Source organism: Dasypus novemcinctus, chromosome 6, assembly GCF_030445035.2.
Source record: "Dasypus novemcinctus isolate mDasNov1 chromosome 6, mDasNov1.1.hap2, whole genome shotgun sequence".
Classification (NCBI taxonomy): Eukaryota; Metazoa; Chordata; class Mammalia; order Cingulata; family Dasypodidae; genus Dasypus; species Dasypus novemcinctus.
Window position 1 is genome coordinate 85,957,490 of NC_080678.1, and position 17,462 is coordinate 85,974,951.

Here is a 17,462-nt window from a genome sequence, read left to right on the forward strand (position 1 = left end):
AAATTCATATACTTTTTAATTTTTCCAGATCAGGTAGACCCTGTAAACCAGAAACTTCATGAAACTGTATCTTCTAAAAAACTGCAGCAAACTCGTATGCACTGAAACTCATTAGCACCTACAATTGGATACCATTTTTACATCCTAGAATGGAGTATCTTTCTGCTGCCCCTTCAACTGTGGTGAACATCTGTTTGGGAAAGGTCCAGGGCTTGAGGAGAATGAACACCATGTGCACAATTTTCTGATCAACAGGACCAGTGAACAGCCAGAAAGCCAAGGAAGCTGTCTGCCCATGGACATTATAATGCAGGCACTCAAAATTAGAAGCAGAAGGCGCTGGTAAAGGCGGTTCAATGAGATGGACTGGACAGGAAAGGGAAATGAATGAAGTTGACCTGGTGGAAAGTAACAGGGAGTCGTGTGGACTGTGGCTAAAGGAGCAGCTGCTCAGCTCTAGCCAATTGTTGCTTAGTGGGAATCTGGGTCTTTGCTTTGTGAAGCCCATCAAAATAAGCTGGAAGCACATATTTTATGTAAAATCTTATAATTTTTAAATCTTGGCAACGCATTTGTTTTAAAAATAAAAACTTTGGCAAAGGAAGGGTGGATATGCCTGCAAAGTGCCATTTTGAGACTTTTTTACGTTTCCTGAAATGAGTTTCCAAAGATGGGGGGTTATATTTCAGAAATCAATTCAGTAATGGGTTTGCCCTTCTAGCTAGCATATGTGGGAAATGAATCAAGTTAGGTGGATAATGGTGGGATGCAAAAGAAGGTATATGCTCAAACCGAGTCTGCAGAGCCCAACCCCCAGACTTGAACTTGGCCTTCTACCGCCTTTTGAATCATCATAGTGTGGCTTCTTGTGTATCTCTCCCCTACCTACTACATCCCAACCACAATGGCCTTTAATTAGTCTCTTCTGACAAACTGAGCTTGTTATCACTTTTCAGCCTCTTGCTGTTTCCTCTGCCTGGGGGAGTTCTCTCGCCTCCCCCTAGGTTTTCTCATGGCTGTCCCCTTCTGATTTTTCAGTTTTGGCATTAACATTACCTTTTTCGGCAATTCTTTCCTGGCCACTCTGGCTAAAACAGGTCTCCATACCATTCAAACTTTATCCAACCAATCTATTTCATTTTCTTCACATCAATTATCCTTATCTGAGATTTCCTCATTCATTCCTTCATGCACTTACATAGCTACTTACCTTATCTTAATACACTAGAATGAAACTTTAAGCAACGTGAAGGGCAAGGCCTTTGTCTCTTGTCCTTATTGCTGAAGCCCCAGCATCCAGAATAAATTTATTAAATAAATAATAACAATATATGCATAAGGAGTTTGTCATGTGCTAAGTACTTCACTAATCACTTTACAAACCTGAATTCATTTAATGATCCCAACAATGTTATGAGATCGGTGGTATTATCCTCATTTTACAGATGAGAAAACTGAAGCACAGAGAAGTTAGTAAGATTACACAGAAGTAAACAGCGGTGCTAGGAGCTACATCCAAGCACTCCCATTCTTGATTCCATGTCTTACCTTCTCTTTCCAAGATCCTCGCCGAACTTAAATTGCGATTAGGGTAGAGGAGGGTGGTTGGCTGGATGGAAAAGAAATCTGAACACCCCTATGCTAGTTTTGGCTCTAAATATGGAGAGGCTTCCCTCCGTCTTTTCTTTTTTTGTGTGAGCAGCAAGCTGGCATCATTTGGAAAATACATTTCTAACTTGTGATCTTCCCAGAGGCATATACCCATCAGCATAATTATTCTCTCTCATCCTGTGTTTCTGCTGTTGATTGCAGAATAAAGCCACGAGTCCATGTCTGTAACACTCCTATCTGTTCTAGGAATGCCTGTGATATATCAAAACATTACTCTTTTAACAAATGAAGCAGTGAGCAGCAGGAGTTGAATTATAAAGGACAATCATTCACTGAATAGTTTAGAAACATGATTAAATGGCAATTTGGGGAGGACTGCTAAAAAAGGGAGATAATCAACATCTAAAGAGGTTTGTGTGTGGCTGTTGTGAGGCTGCTGGTTAAGCACCTGCCTGCAATGGAAGGTTACCTCTTGTTCCTGCTGTTTCAGGGGTCTTACTTTCTCAATTTATGTTCCTGCCAACCATTCTACTTTCTTCTAAGTTCCTTCTAGATGCCTCCTTGGTACTTGAGTATTCTCTAACTTTTTCATAAATTAGGATTGGGGGTGGATTACAAAGAAATGACAGGTGACATTTTATCAAAAGGTCCAGCTGTTGGTTGAACCAGACACTCCTCCCTGTGGAATTTGTTCATCCTAGGCAATGGAGACAAGGCCTGGAGTAATTTGATAGGCATTCTGATTAATGATTTGAAAAATCACTATCAGGGGAGCAGTTAAAAAATGACTTGCATCAACACTTAAACCCAATTTATTCAGCTTGTCTTCTAAAAGACAATGTAGAAGTGCCAAACACAGCTCTGTGCCCTCAATAAATGATGCTGGTGATAATTATAATGGTGGACACTAGATTCCTGGCATCCTTTTTCCCTAGGCTAGAATTCAGAAGAAATGCTGCTCTCAGATCCCAGTGTCCATACATGCCCTAGACACCCTCTGGAAAACACTTCGGTTTGCGTTTCAAAGGGGCTTGGGGATGGCTTTTAAATTTTTCAAACCAATTCACCTTGATTTCTCATCTGAGTCTCCAAGACCTCATTCCCAGGTATGTTGCAAACAGCGAGCTGTGCCACTCATATCCATATGTGTCCCCACCTCTAACCCACGACCATCATGTGCTCCCTGGGCTATCTAGAGGGCAAGTTCACAGGTGCTGAAAATCAGTTTTATATCTTGGACTCAGGGCTGGCTTGAGGGACGTGTGACCCATGAATTTCTACAGGGCTCCACGCTTAGAAGGACTTCCCCCCTCATATGGTTTATTTTAAGATTAGGAATAAGGGACCTTGCAAATTACGTAGTCAGTTCTGGTTGGAATATACTGAAACAGAAACAATTTTGTAAATTTGGATCTAACAAAATTTTCTAAAAAGTATTTCATAGTTGTGATTTTAAAAAGATCTACTATACTCGCTGTGGTGTGTGGGGATCCAGGAGCATGGGCGTGGGGAAGCCCTGGGGGAGATGGGAACCCAGCTGCAGGCAGACATATAACGTGCAGCAGCCCACCTCACCCCGACGGCCCTGGAGATACCCCCGTCACAACTCCTGTAAAGTGTGGCTAAAATGAACAGTCTTGAAAGCAGAAATCATAAAAGAGGATACCGCCAGGAAGAATGGAAGTGAAAAGCCATTGTAAGCCTTAGAAGAGGAGCCTAGGGTAATTGCCTCAGAACAAGCCAAGAGGCAGCTGGTCGTCTGCCACCTCACAATTCAAAACGGGGTCTTGGACCAGCCATGGGCATCTCCTGGGAGCCAGTAAGAAATGCAGAATCACTCTACCCTAGACCTCCTGAATCAGAACCTGCATGTTTACAAGAACTCCAGGTGGTTTGTATACAAGATGAAGTTTGGAAGCACAGCTTTACTATACCAGGGATACTGAAGACTGTTTTTTCCTTTATTAGACAAGTTGTGGCTTTATGGAACAATCATGTATAAAATACAAGATTCCCGTATACCACCTTTTTATTAACACCTTGCACCGGTGTGGAATATTTGTTACAATTGATGATAGCACATTTTTATATTTGTACTATTAATTAAATCCATGGTTTAACTTAGGTTTCACTGTTTGTGTAGGGCACTTCCATGGATTAAAAAACAATTATTCCATTACCTTATATACAATTTAACAAGACGGGCTTTATAGCAAGCCTGTAGACAGCCTTCTAAGATGGCCTCAATGATCCCCACCTCCTGGTAATCACCCCTTGTGAGTGAACTAGATCTACTGACTTGCTTCTAAAACTAGAATATGGCAAATGTGTTGGAATGTCAATACCAAAAGAATGAGCAACAACAAGACACTACATAAATTGGATGTCATCAAAATAAAAAACATTTGTGTGCCAAAGGACATGATCGAGAAAGTGAAAAGACACCCTATAGAATGGAAGAAAATAGTTGCAAATCATATATCTGATAAGAGTTTAATATTCAGAGTAATAAAGAACTCCTACACCTCAACACCAAAAAGACATTCAACCTGATTTTTAAAAAATGGGCAAAGGACTTGAATCGACATTTCTCTAAAGGAGATATACAAATGGTCGGTAAGCACATGAAAAGATGCTCAACATCATTAGCCATTAGAGGGAAATGCACATCAAAACCACAATAAGATGCCATTTCACACCCACTGGAATCTATTATTTTAAAAAGGGAAAATTAAAAATATTGGCAAGGATGTGGAGAAGCTGGAATCATCATGCCTTGCTGGTTGAAATGCAAAATGGTACAGCTGCCGTGGAAAAGTTTTATGGCTCCTCAAGAAGTGTTTACTTCTTGATCCAGTGTTTTCGGTTGTTAAAGGCAGCTAAGTAAAGGGAGCAATATACCCAAAAATAAAATAAAAATAAATATTTAATGTAAACGCTTTAATCATCTTAGTGAGAACAGACTTCTGAAATTTTGCTACTTAGGAGATGTAAAATGAACTTTCTGAAGAGGTGATTTACACAAATCAGTTTGAAAGTGGAGGTGGAGAAGATGGTGCTATAATGAGCACATTCTGTAGTTTCATCATCCTATCTGGCCACCTCATGGTGTTTTTGCAAATTGAGCTCAACACCTCTACTAGGTAGAATAGCTGGCCTGGGGATCATCAGGCCATCAGAAATGCCATGAGCCCTGGGACACCAAGGGTGCTCTTCTCCAGGGACCATTTTATCTCCATCTTGACTTGGAAAGCAAAGGCAGGGCAAGAAGCCCAGTCAACTTTAATTCAGATAAATGTTACATCATGATTATTTTTAAATCCATAGTTCTGTGTTTTAACTAAGATCTGCTTGCTGTTGGACCACATTCAGGAATATAGAATAACTTAAATGAGTCTTAAAAAGCTTCATGTTCTTTCTTTCTGCAAATAGAGGTCCTCCTGGGATTAGTTTTAATGAATAGATAAGAATAATACATAATTAGCATCTCAGTTTTTTCACATGTTCAGGAGAATAACCTCCATAGGCACTTTAAGAAATGTATATGTATAAAAACTCTTGGAGCTATGTTTATGGTTTTAATGTGTTCAATAAAACACTTTTTTGTGGATTCTTCAAAAGTCCATTTTTATCCAGTTTGTGCCTGTATTTTCACAAGTTGTAAATTTGAGGACTTCAAGATAAAGAGGCTTTCTCTAGAATGATAAAAGATGCTCAGTGGGAATACTTTACCCAGGTTATGACCTGTCCTATGTCTGCTTTTGTTTTTAGTAGTTGAAAATGACTCTATTAAGCTGGGACCTATTTTTAAACTTTCTTCTCAGTCTCATGATTTTTCTGTAACCTAAAGCTTCTTTGAAGATAAAGGAAAAAAAAAGAAGACACTGGGGTGGGGGGCATATGGAAGAAGTTGTACATAAAAGACAACAGGTCTTCTGGTGATGAAAGACACAGAAAATTGATTTTAATTTTTTTACTTTTTATTTTTGTATTTTATTTTTTATTATTATTACTTTATTTTATTATTTTTATTGGTATATTTTTTCAGCTTTGTTTTGGGAGAAGTTGTGGATTGTAGACGGGTCACACTGTGGCAGGGGAGGCTCACTGGTGTGGGGTGTCAGTGATGGGGGAATTTGTAGGGAGGGATGCACCTGGAACGTGCCCCTGTGACATATGAATATGTTCAAGTGGTCATGGAGTGTTGTCTCAGTGGGTGAAGACCCACCTGAATGTGGGAATATTAAATTCCCATCTTGAGAAGTCCTGCTGCATTCTCTAATAAAGTGGCAAGAATACCCTGAGTGCATGAGCAGTGCCTAGAGAAGGAGGACAGACCATTACATCAGGTCCTTGATATTGATGATTGTGCTTATGAACCTTGTTCTTGTGAAGTTGAAACTTATCCTAGTGTTATATATTGCCTAGGAGTTACCTCCTGAAAGACTCCTTGTTGCTCAAATGTGGCATCTCTCTAACCCAAACTCATCATATAAACACATTACTTTCCCCCTGGCATTGGACATGACTGCTGGGGATGGGCCTCCCTGGCACTGAGGGATTATTAGCAAGAGCCAACTAACAATGCATTTGGGAAAAGGCCTGGATTTAAAAGGGGAAATATTAAATACAAATGAGTTTTCTATGACTAAGAGCGATCAAAGTAAGTTGGGATGTCATTCCAAAGGTTATGCTTATGCATATCTCAGCAGGATCTCACTGAATTCCAGAACAAACATTGCCTCAAACAGTGGGATTCCTGAGGACTCTAGAGATATGTAGACACTATAGGGAGGGCAGACAATTTCAGTGGGCCTTATTTTGGAATATATGCTCCCCAATATAACAAACTTAGACTCATTTATAATTTTCCTATATATAGCTATTCTGTCTCTTTTATTTAAACCTATAATTAGCACTATACTCATTATATATATGTCCCAGAGACTTAAATCTTCAGTCTGTTCATACGCCAGTTGAGCCCTGAATCTCAGCAGAGTTGCAATACCTACTCCCCAATTCAATGGACTCACCCAGGACAACTAACAAAAGGATGATGATGGACAACACCCATCCCCAAAAAACAGAAAGTATCCACAATTACAAGCAGGCCAGTTCCATCCACCTGCCCCATGGGATCTAAGCCCCCTCCCAATCAGAAACAGAGTGGGCATCACCATCCCAAAATCCTCAGTATTGAGGAATGAACAAATATAAGGGGGAATGCAATTAAGGAATAAAGTACACTTATTATTCTTCTAGTAATGGAAGAACATGTATCATTAATATAAAGGCAGTGGTCAACAGAGGTTTTGAGGGGAGGGAGAGGGAAGAATAGGTGTAATATGGGGCATTTTTGGGAAACCAGAATTGTCTTCATGACATTGCAATGACAGATACAGGCCATTACACATTCTGTCAAAACCTATAAAATTGTGCGGTGCAAAGTGTAAACTGTAATGTAAACTATAGACCATGGTTAGTAGCAATGCTTCAATACATGTTCATCAATTTTAACAGATGTACCACACTAATGAAGGATGTTGCTAATGGGGGAAAGTGGGGGGGGGGGAGGGCATATAGAGGAATCCTCTATATTTCTGATATAACATTTATGTAATCTAAATGTCTTTAAAAATAAAAACTTAAGAAAACAGATGTCTTCATTGTTTGATGCATGCAAAATTACAAAAGAAATCCAAGATGCAATTGACCCCTTACCCATACCCATATCCCTCTCTTTGCACTGTGTGGTACCTTCTTTGCATCAGAGAACTGGCTAGGTCTGGCTGTTGCACCTGATCTTCTCCTTGAGTCCTCTGTCCCAGTGGTTGGCACCACCATGTGCCCATTTCCACGAAGAGAAACCTGGGATTCACTTTTTTTTTTTTTCTCCAATTAAAAAGTTGCTTTTATTTTTTTCTCCTGACAATCAACAAATTTGTCAAATGTTTTACATCATGAGAACCAGTCAAATAGCTCCCAGTTTTTCCAGAATAAGAATGTTTAAAAGGTTGCTATATTTAGTGTATTTCTTTTTTTTTTCCTCTTTATTTTTTTAATGTTACATTAAAAAAATATGAGGTCCCCATGGGATTCACTTTTAACACTCAGTCCTCTTGTACTTTATGCTCATATTCAATCTATTACCATGTCCCATCAACTCCACCTACAAAACACTGCTCAAATCCATCCACCTCCCTTCACGTCTAGTCCAAGCTACAATGGCCTCTTAATGGGACTTCCTGCTACCATCTTGCCCCACCAATCCATCCTCTACTCATTAGCCAACCAAGGCAATCATTCCAAAGCCTAAACCTGATCACTGCACTCTTCAACTCAAAACCCTTCAGTGCTTCCTCATTTCTCTCAAGATTAAGACCAAGGGTATGATTTTCAAGGTCCTTCATATCCAACTTTGTCTTGTACTCCTCTTTGCCTTTCTCCTTGTGGTCCAGCAATACCAACTTTTTTTCCCTCCCCAGAGAGGTCAGGTTTCCTACTACCAGCAGAGCTTTGTATTTGCTATAGCACTTTAGGAAATACACTTCCCCCAAAAATCTCTACCCTTTCTTGATCAGCTCTTAGCATAAACCAGATATGATTTCCTTGGAGCATCTTTGATCCCTGAGATCATGTCAAACGCTCATTTATACCAGCCCATGCCCTTTGAAACTTTCCTTCATCACATTTTCAAGAATTTATAATCAGATGTTTATTTGTGGAATAGTTTGATTAATGTCTGTATCCCCTTTTGGACTGCAAGCTTCCTGAGGACAGGGACCATTTTATCTTGCTCTCCCTGGTGGCTCTAGCACCAGGACGGCACTTCTGATGTTGGAGGTAATTGCTTTGCACATCCTGCCAACACTGATAAGGCAGGAGGACGTGAGCAGAACCACTCACCGCACTCATGAGGGAGTCCAGGACGCTGACGGCGAATGCTGTCCCACAGGCAAATGGCTGTGTGAGGTACAGTTCTGTGTCGGGGTCATCGTCATCATCTTGGTCCAAAAACTGAACATTAGTATCGTTCACTAGAAAAAGCATAAAATAAGAATTAGCTCCAAGGACCATACCCAGGCAGCTAAGCCAGAGCAAGAGATCAGGTTACTGGTTTAAAAACATTGAAGTCACCGGAAAAGAAATAAAAACATGGCAGAAGCTATGATGGATCTTGGGTGGGATCAGTGGGACTCAATGGGTGGCTCCTCTGTGATTCTTTAAGCTTCTGAGGCCTGGAGAGCAACCGAGTTCAAACAGGTTCACACCATGGCAGACTCTGGAGGACTAGCACATGGTACTGTGGTCAGCCCTTTTTGGACAGTTTTAGAATCACTACCAGAAAACACCCAGGAGTGTTTTTTGATAGCCAATTCCTTTGAGAGATGAACATATTTCAATAATGAGTAGCCATGCTGGGATGATAAGTTTAGCCACAAAGAAAAGAATAGTAACATATTGCATCAAGAGCAATCAGACTGGGAGCATAGCAAAGGCAAAGAGCAAGGAATCCACTACCCTCAGGCATGACCCACAGCCTGCCCTGGGGACTGATCTAGATTGTGACTGATGTCCCTAGCCCTGAATCCAGGCTCAACTTAATACAAAGGAACCCCCAGTTGGGGTGTACCCCTGGCTGTCAATGGTTGCTCTCCTACAAAGTCTTGATCTGTGTTCTGAGTTGCATGGGGATGCCCACGTTCTCCCTTTCCCCTTCTCAACAGCTCAATATTTTATGTGTTTCTGTCCAAGCAGATGCAGCATTTGATGCTGAACTTCATTTGCATCTGAGGATTCCTCCAGGACTCCTCCAGCATGCACATGCAGACTGATTGGTTATGTCACTGAGATGTCTTGAACTTATTAAAAATTAAATGACAAATTAATTTCCATTCCCATCTTGGCTTCAGAAATGATCAGTTTTGCAAAGCAAGTAATAGAGGAAGAAAGTATGTGTTGGGGGGGTTAGCAGTCATGATTTCTGGAATAATTATTGTGCTTTGCGGAAGATAACAGATGAGGTTTCCTTTTTTTGATTCCTTTCAAAATGTATCAGCAGCTACTTCTCTTTCCTAGAGTTATTGTTTTAATTTTTTTCTGAAAGTAACTTTTTGGGTAACTTTTTTTGTTTTACTTTTGTTTGCTTATTGAAGGAGGCAAAAAAAGTGATAATAGGATAAAGGGCTAGGCAGGGAATTATTTTTAAATGACACCATCTTGTTTCCCTAGAGAAAGATTCTAATGGGGAAAATTTTTGCTCTATTTGTCTGAAGTTTATCGCATCTGGGTCCCTGTTGTCTCAGCAGCATTTGAATTAGAGGCTAGTGGGTGAGCATGTAAAATACAGATTCTGACAATTGGGCTTTGAATCCGGGCTTGTCACTAGCGCCCTTTAGCAAAGCACTTCTTCATTCTATATCTTAGTTTCTCGATCTGTACAATTGGAGAAATAAAAGATGCTCTCTCATGAGGTTGTCAGGAGGCTTATATACGATAGTGCCCAGAGAGCTTGGCCCAGCCCCGGGATCTTGCTGTGAGCCCGATAAATGTCAGCTGCCATCATGATTGCCCTTCGGATGTTAAATTTTCTGTCTGCCTGCTACATTATGAAAACTCCCAGTTTCCCTCTGCCCTTCTCAAGAAGCACTTAAGACCTTGCTCAGCGATCCTTCGGGGGCTACAGGGTGGCTTTCTTCACCTCCCTCTCTGTACCCGAAGGCATACTGTGGACCACAGTTTATTCTTTCTGCTTTGTGATTCTGAGAATGTAAACTTGGCGCAACATGCAGAGCAGTGTGGTTTTAATTATTTGTAATAGCAGCTGTTGGTGTGTGATCCACACTTCAAAGGGAGCAGTATCTTAGCTCTTTTCAAGAGGACAGGGAAAGGCTGTTACTAGACTGGGAGAGGAACTGGCTCCAAGTAGGGAGAAATGAGCCTACATGCTCAGTGAAAGAGGAGTTTGTTCATTGGAAAAGAACCCCAAGGCACTAGCTGAAGTTGAGGGAAAGCCCTGTATAATACTCTGGGATACCCTGTCTTAGAGAAAAAGCAGTCAGTGTTTCCTAATGTCTATTTCACAGAATAGTAATTATGGGGGATGCCAAGAGGTAAGTAAAACACACACAGGCACGTACGCCCCAAAATGTATGTTGTCAGAGATGACTGAGGAATGGGAAACAGTAGGATTAAACAACTTTAGGCAAATGTCTTCCTTGTGCAACCTCGAGGACTCTTGAATATGCTGCCATCCACTGGGACTCTCTACAGAGATAAGACGGGCATATCCTAAACCGTTTTAAAAACTAGCTTGACCCTGGTACCCTCTGTGGTTTTAAAGGCACTTTCTTGGTTGGTGTAGTGCAGGACACAGCTCAGAACACTTAGGTCAACATCTGTAGGAGACAGGCGGAGAGGTGAAGGGGTCAGAAGATGGTATGATTGCCAAAGGTGGTATGAATACCAGAAACGCAGGGGCTTAAGGCATAAGTTAGGGTTGGCGTGAACACATGGAAGGTTCTGGGGCACCCAGAAGTCATCTGGTAAGGGACAAAGGCGTTAGGATATTCAATTATGCTAATCGAATACCTGCACTGTTGCCTCAGATTTGGGGGGCACAAAACCCCTTTTATTTTCTCTCTCTCTTCCACTAATTACAAATCAAGATACCCCAGTTAATCAGCAGCTCATGAATTCCAAGTAGATAGAAAAAGATATCCCTGGAAGTAATGACATTGAAATGCTTCTGCGGAACTGGAGATGTCTGGATGAATTTCCAACCTGAGGTCTGGACCAATGCACTCCCTGGACCCAGGGAGTTGTGGCCTCAAGGTTCTGAGAAGAGCAATCCAGAAACCTGGGCTTTTAGCCAGTTCCTCTAAACATAAAAGCAACACCTCTCCCCCTGTTGGACACAGAAAACAGCGCAATACTCCCTGTCCTGATAAATAGTTACGTCTACGACAACGCAGTGGTGACGGGTGGGCCATTCGTTGTTTAGGTTCTAGACATCTCACAAGCAAGATTACTGTGTTAAGAGCCTGCTCTCTTTGAATTATATTTGGGGGCCAAGCAAATGGAGCGTTAGTTTCACTTGGGAGTCACAGGAGGGCAGGTGCTCCCACCACTCTCCCCATCGCACCCCCTAACAGCACTATGGCTGTCTCTGTTTAGAAGATCAGTCCCTGGTCCTGAGACCTGCTGCTGGGGGGTGCCTTTCATGGAGTGGTAACCAAACCCTGGAGGATGGTGGAAGGGCCTGACAAAGGCGGTTGTGTCGAGAGGCCTTTATCTTCCTGGACCTCCCAGGGAGGGGTTCTGGGCCAGGGGGTGGGTGTCACAGCTCAGGGCTGCACCTCGGTGGATGTAAACCGCATCCTCTGAACCCTTCTTGAAATCTGGCTTTAGTAAGAAAGGATCCCCAAGGAACTGGCTGCTTTTATGGCTTCAGAACCAGAGCTTCTGAGAGACGACTGAGTAGGGGGGAAAAAAGGCAAATAAAGTCAGAATAAAGGAAAATAAACAGCTGGAGGGAAGGCTCAGTCTTAGTTTTCTTATCTTAAAATTTTTATATTTCTCCTTTGACTTCCTCTGAGAGCTGTGAAGACGTGTCAGTCAAACTGACAGTGTGTTGGAAGAGGAATATACGGGGAGAAGGCGGGAGAGCGGGGGGACATGTGAAAAAAAAAAAAAAAGGCCCAGGCCAAAGAAAATGAAATAGAGCAAAGAGGCTTTGGAAACAACTGCCAGGTCAGATGGGTGTGATCAAAGGTTTACTGATGCTGTGGGGGGAAAAATCATTAAGAAAGGCCAGAACAAGACAGTCGATTCCAACTGGAGCCACAAATAAAACACATTCAAAGCAGTGCCATGAGGGTAGCCTTTCGGTTACAGCCAGTGAAATAAAAAACAAGCTGATGATAGTTGGAAACAGCAACAACAGAACAAAAGAGAACTGAAGTGAAGGAAAACAGAGCTTCTTACCCAGTTCAGTTATCATTAGAATGTGCGTCCCACTGTTTTTTTCCTGATTGACTGATACCAAAGGCAACTTGCCGGGTTTAGCTAATTGGACACGGTATTAAAGGGATGGGGAAAGGGAGTGGAGGGGAGTACAGAAAAAGAAAAGAGTGAGGGAACAACAGAGGAAACCCTCTAAAGTAAAGGACCCCGGGATCGTAAGTAGTCTGTAATTGTCTTGGGGGAAGAGGCCACTCAACAGTTTTGTAAATTCACAACGGTAGCAGGCAGGCATGTGCCTATGTTAAAAGTTGGATTCTGTTGGCTAGCACATATGTTCTGGCATTCGTTGAAATTGGGCTTTGGCTAAGAAGTTCAACAAGAATAGATTAAAAATAGAGCTGTTACACATTAGCCCAATACTTCTGCCCATTTTTTGGAATGAGTTTGGCTTAGATCCAAAGCTTTGTATGTCAATGGAGGATTCAGATCATAGGAGCTTTCCAGATAGGGGTGCTTCCCTTGAAAATCCCCAGAAAGAATCCAGGCCTTTCCTCCCCTCTTCCCTCTTCCCTAATACATGTCCCAATCTCAAATCCATCATCTCATGCTGCTTTGAAAACAGTGACCAGCATGAAGGAAACTGTCTATTCATTTCAGAGGAAAGATAGACCAGTTGTCCCTATGTTGATCTGCCATATTGCTGCTCACATCGCTGTCCAACCTCTCCCACAACAAACCCCACCAGCGCTTGCTAGGCTGAAAGGGCTGGGCATCAGGCCAGCCTCCACATATCCTGCAAGGTCTGGAAGAGAGGACAAAGACTTCCCCCCCAAAGCTGACATTTCCTCCTACCTAATTCCGTGATGATGGGGATGTTGACCCCAGTCGTGATGGATGGCTGGCGTAACATCCCGTGCACTGGGCTGTTGTCTGGAGAGGATCTGTCCATTCCTGGAGGTGTGAACCCTAGTGGGGGAGAAAGAGGGGAGGAAGAAAAATCAGAGAAGTGGAACATTTGGAAATAAAGAGAGCACAGTAGGCATACAGTATCCCCCAATTGCTACCTCATGGGTTATCCCAGAATAAACTCTGATGAGTTATTTTTTAGCAAGACAATGTAGGAGACCACTATAGATATTTTTAACTCACTTTGATAGCTGTCTAAAAATCCAGACTCTAAACTGATTATTTATCTTGCTCAAAGATTTTGATTCTCTTCTCCTTCCAGCTACACAGGAGGAGGATAACCTCCTGGAAGTGAGATTGGTCCATGTAGATATGCCTATGAAAAGTGAACAAAAGCAATATCTCTCACTTCTGGTACAAGTATTTAATGACTACTGCTTAACTTGCCACCTCTCTCTTTTTAGACCATGACAACTATGGAAAAGCAGTAACCAGGACAGTTGTTCTGACCCAAAGTCATTTTGAGTGAAACAAAATGAATGGGTTGCTTTAAGCCACTGAGATTTTCTTTTTATTTTTTTTAACCACAGCATAATCTAGCCTATCCTGACTGTTATCTTATGAAATTAATGATATTAAACCACTTGCCAGTGAGTGACTTAAGTTTGGGTTTTTTATACAATCTTGGCCAATGGGAGGTGGGTGGGGGTGGCAAATCTACTTGGGGGCTTCCAGGAAACTTTTCCTTGCCCTTAAAAAGAAACATATAGGAAAAGATTTTCTTTTAATCCACTGGGCATTGTTTAACATGCCTGTAGAACCTGGAACTGTGGCAGCCACCTTGCAACTGAGGACAAAAGTAACTTAGTGAAATATGTTGACTGAACTAGAGAAAGAAACGTCCTTGAGCTCCTGAAGTAAACAGCCTGGAAACCATCATGCTTCAGGGTTTCATCATGAAAATTACTTTTCATCAAATTACATATGACTTTATGAGATTTTTTTTTCTTTTAGTTTAAGCCAAATTGAGGAGTGTTCTTTCCTTGCCACTGAAATCACCCTGACAGATGTACAGGTCCTCTGCTTAGGGCGAACTTCTCAGTGTGCCCAATAGACCTCATAAAGTGGGTGTTGACACAGGAAAATTGAAAAGCAGCCTGCTTGGTTTCAATTTTGGAAGTTTGGGCTTTTTTGGGTCTCATGCCCAAGCCCCAAGCACATATCAGCATGAATGTGGCCCAGTCAACAACTTTGGGTTTACTTAGGGTGGGGAATCATCCCAGCTGAATGACTGCCTCTTGGAGAATATTGTATACAGAGACCCAAAAAACTTGGAAACGTACCAAATTCTGTATTTCTCATTTTGCACCAAAATGTATGGCAAATGGTCCATCAGCTCAACACTGGCTGCAAGCCATATTTGCCTCACCTATCCCACCTCAATAGCCCTCCCACCTCAGAGAATAGGCAGGGAGATGTTCACATTTGCTTTGGTTTCTCTTCTTTGTTTTTAGTGGGTTACTCCATGGGTTTATCGATGAATTAGGAAAATGTAGGTTCAAAATCACTCAGTTTACTAGGACAAAACTCTAAATAGATCATGTGACCAGATTCTGGACTTGCTCTCCAGTAATGTGACAAAGTTGAGGTGAAATGGCATTTTGGTTGTGTGTGAAACTCGACTTATCAGGAATGGAATGACAAGTGCTCAATAACTTCCTGTTGTTTTGGAGGTGCATAACATATGAAATGCCAGAATAATATTACAACATTTTCTTATTTTCCACTCTCCCATGTATACAACATTTTATAACATTGAGTGTCACACTTTCAGAAGAAGTTTTATTTCATATTCTTTCCTGACCACACTTAATTTTATTCTTTATATTAATTTACTTGAACAGGGCAAATCATTTTGAATGATGGTAGAATGTCCATCTTTCTAAACTTTAGAATGTGTGCATTCCAACCAACCACATAACCAAGAACATGAATTTTAAATGCTAGCTGTTTTCTTCCTCTAGAATAGCAAAGGGAAACTAAACTGTTTTCATCAGAAGTTTCACTCAAAGGCATGAAAAACTGCAAGTGACAGCTGTGCAGATTCAGTGGATGTGACGTTTTTGAATTTCCTCAACTTGACAAGTAAACACCTTAAATCGGTAATGCTATATGCATAATACATGGCCTGTATTTTGACATCCATCATCAAATGCTGACTTGAGAAAATACGGGTTTTCACGTCAAGGAATAGCACCCATAAAGCAGGGAGAAATGCAGGTCACAGGGTATTAGGAAAACTGTATTTCATTACAGAACCTGCAACAAGCCAAAGCATCTTTTTATTTTATCTTATTTAAAGATTCCATTTTTGGCTGTGAAAAGACTCAATTCCTTTGCATGAAACCTTCATTTAGAAATGACACGCTTGCCTCATCATCCTCTTTCATTTTGCTTTCATATTCCATTTTCCCCTCCAGTTGCCAAGCTTGGTTCATTAGTATCCACAACTGACAAACTATGGTGGGTGTCCAAAGACATCTCTCCACTGAAAGTCCTCTGTTCCTATGAGTGACTCCAAATAGGGGGTGCTTTTGTTGGCAAGGGAACTTCAACAGTGATAATGTCTCTTTTTATTTCACTACTTTTCTAGTCTCCCATTTAGAAAAGCAAAAGGTGAAGACAAAAGGAATAGATTTCAGCTTTTTTATTTTTTTTGCCTCATGTAAAGGTACGTTAAAGAGAAATAGATATATGATTAACATTGTTTCTTCCTTAGAGATCCAAATATGGGAAAATTGTTATTGAAATGGCAAGGCTGACCCAGATTCCCTAAAGACAAAGAGCAGAAACTCCAGCCCCTTCTGTCTTATGAGATGGGGCAATCTGGCTTTTGATGCCCTTAAATGCCCTTTGATGGCATCTACCTCAATTCATCATCACAGCAGTTAATAAAGGGACAGATCGAAATTGTATTCAGGTCCTAACTGTCTTGCCCACCTTCCCCCATCCCCCACCGTTTACAAGAGTGGATATACCTTTAGCTGAGCTATGCAAAATAGCTTTCCAGTTCTGTATGTTAAATTCACTGGCACATGGAATATGCACCAGAGATCCTAATCTACAACTAGAGACTAATGAAAGTAGGGGAATCACTCCCTTCATTAGATAACCCAATGCTTGGGAAATTTTAATTTTTAGAAACAATCACTTATTTTGCCAGACAAGATGGCAAAAATGTTGGTAGTAGAGAGAGAGAATCAGAATTTCTCAATCAGGAAAGTTTTAAGTTTAAAAATCATAGAGCTGAAGCTCTCACCAAGATGGCCTCCTCCTTCCTTAGATATGTCCCCATTCTCTCTGTTGGGCATGGAGATGGGAAGGCAAGATTTGTGCTAAAACTGACTTCTAAAGTCTACTCTTTTCTCCTCCTTACACTGAAGGCCAGTCCGCATTCCAATTCTGATGGCAGATTTGACTGGGTTTCTGTTATGTTCTGTTCATCTGACATGAGGATAATGCCTTAAGCAACATTGTTCCATGCCGAGGATTCTCACCCCATTTGCTGTACTTAGGCCAGAGACTGGATTTTTTATTTCTTTCATGTCCCAGATTCTTGGCAAAATGTCTGGCACATAGAGAAGAATATAATGGTTAAGAGTTTGGGTGTTGATGTCAGATGGCTTGGGTTCAAATTCTGGCACATCCAATTATTATTAGTCATATAACTGTGAGCATTTCCCCAAATCTCTGCAAGCCTCTGATTCTTCATCTATAAAATGGAAGTACCTACTACATAGGGCAATTGTGGCAATACATGCAAAACTATATTCAAAACATTCAATACAAGGCTTATTATGAAGGAAGTATTCAAAAATGTTGGCTACCAATGTTAATATTTTACCAGTTAAGCAATACGAATTTCTATACAGACAAAATCCTGAAAAATTAATAAGAAAGTAATATCAGTGTGAATATAT

At 41.1% G+C, this 17,462-nt stretch overlaps 1 protein-coding gene across 6 annotated transcripts in view; it reads right to left on the reverse strand.

The window, feature by feature from the left end:
- Positions 1-17,462, reverse strand: part of KCNMA1 (potassium calcium-activated channel subfamily M alpha 1) — a 766,236-nt gene that overhangs the window by 35,409 nt on the left and 713,365 nt on the right. For all 6 annotated transcript variants that reach the window (XM_058299114.2, XM_071215879.1, XM_058299113.2 and 3 more), the window contains 2 exons: positions 13,429-13,542; positions 8,518-8,648 (listed from right to left, as the gene is read on the reverse strand). In XM_058299114.2, the coding sequence (XP_058155097.1) occupies positions 8,518-8,648; positions 13,429-13,542 (245 nt within the window). The remainder of the gene's footprint in view (positions 1-8,517; positions 8,649-13,428; positions 13,543-17,462) is intronic.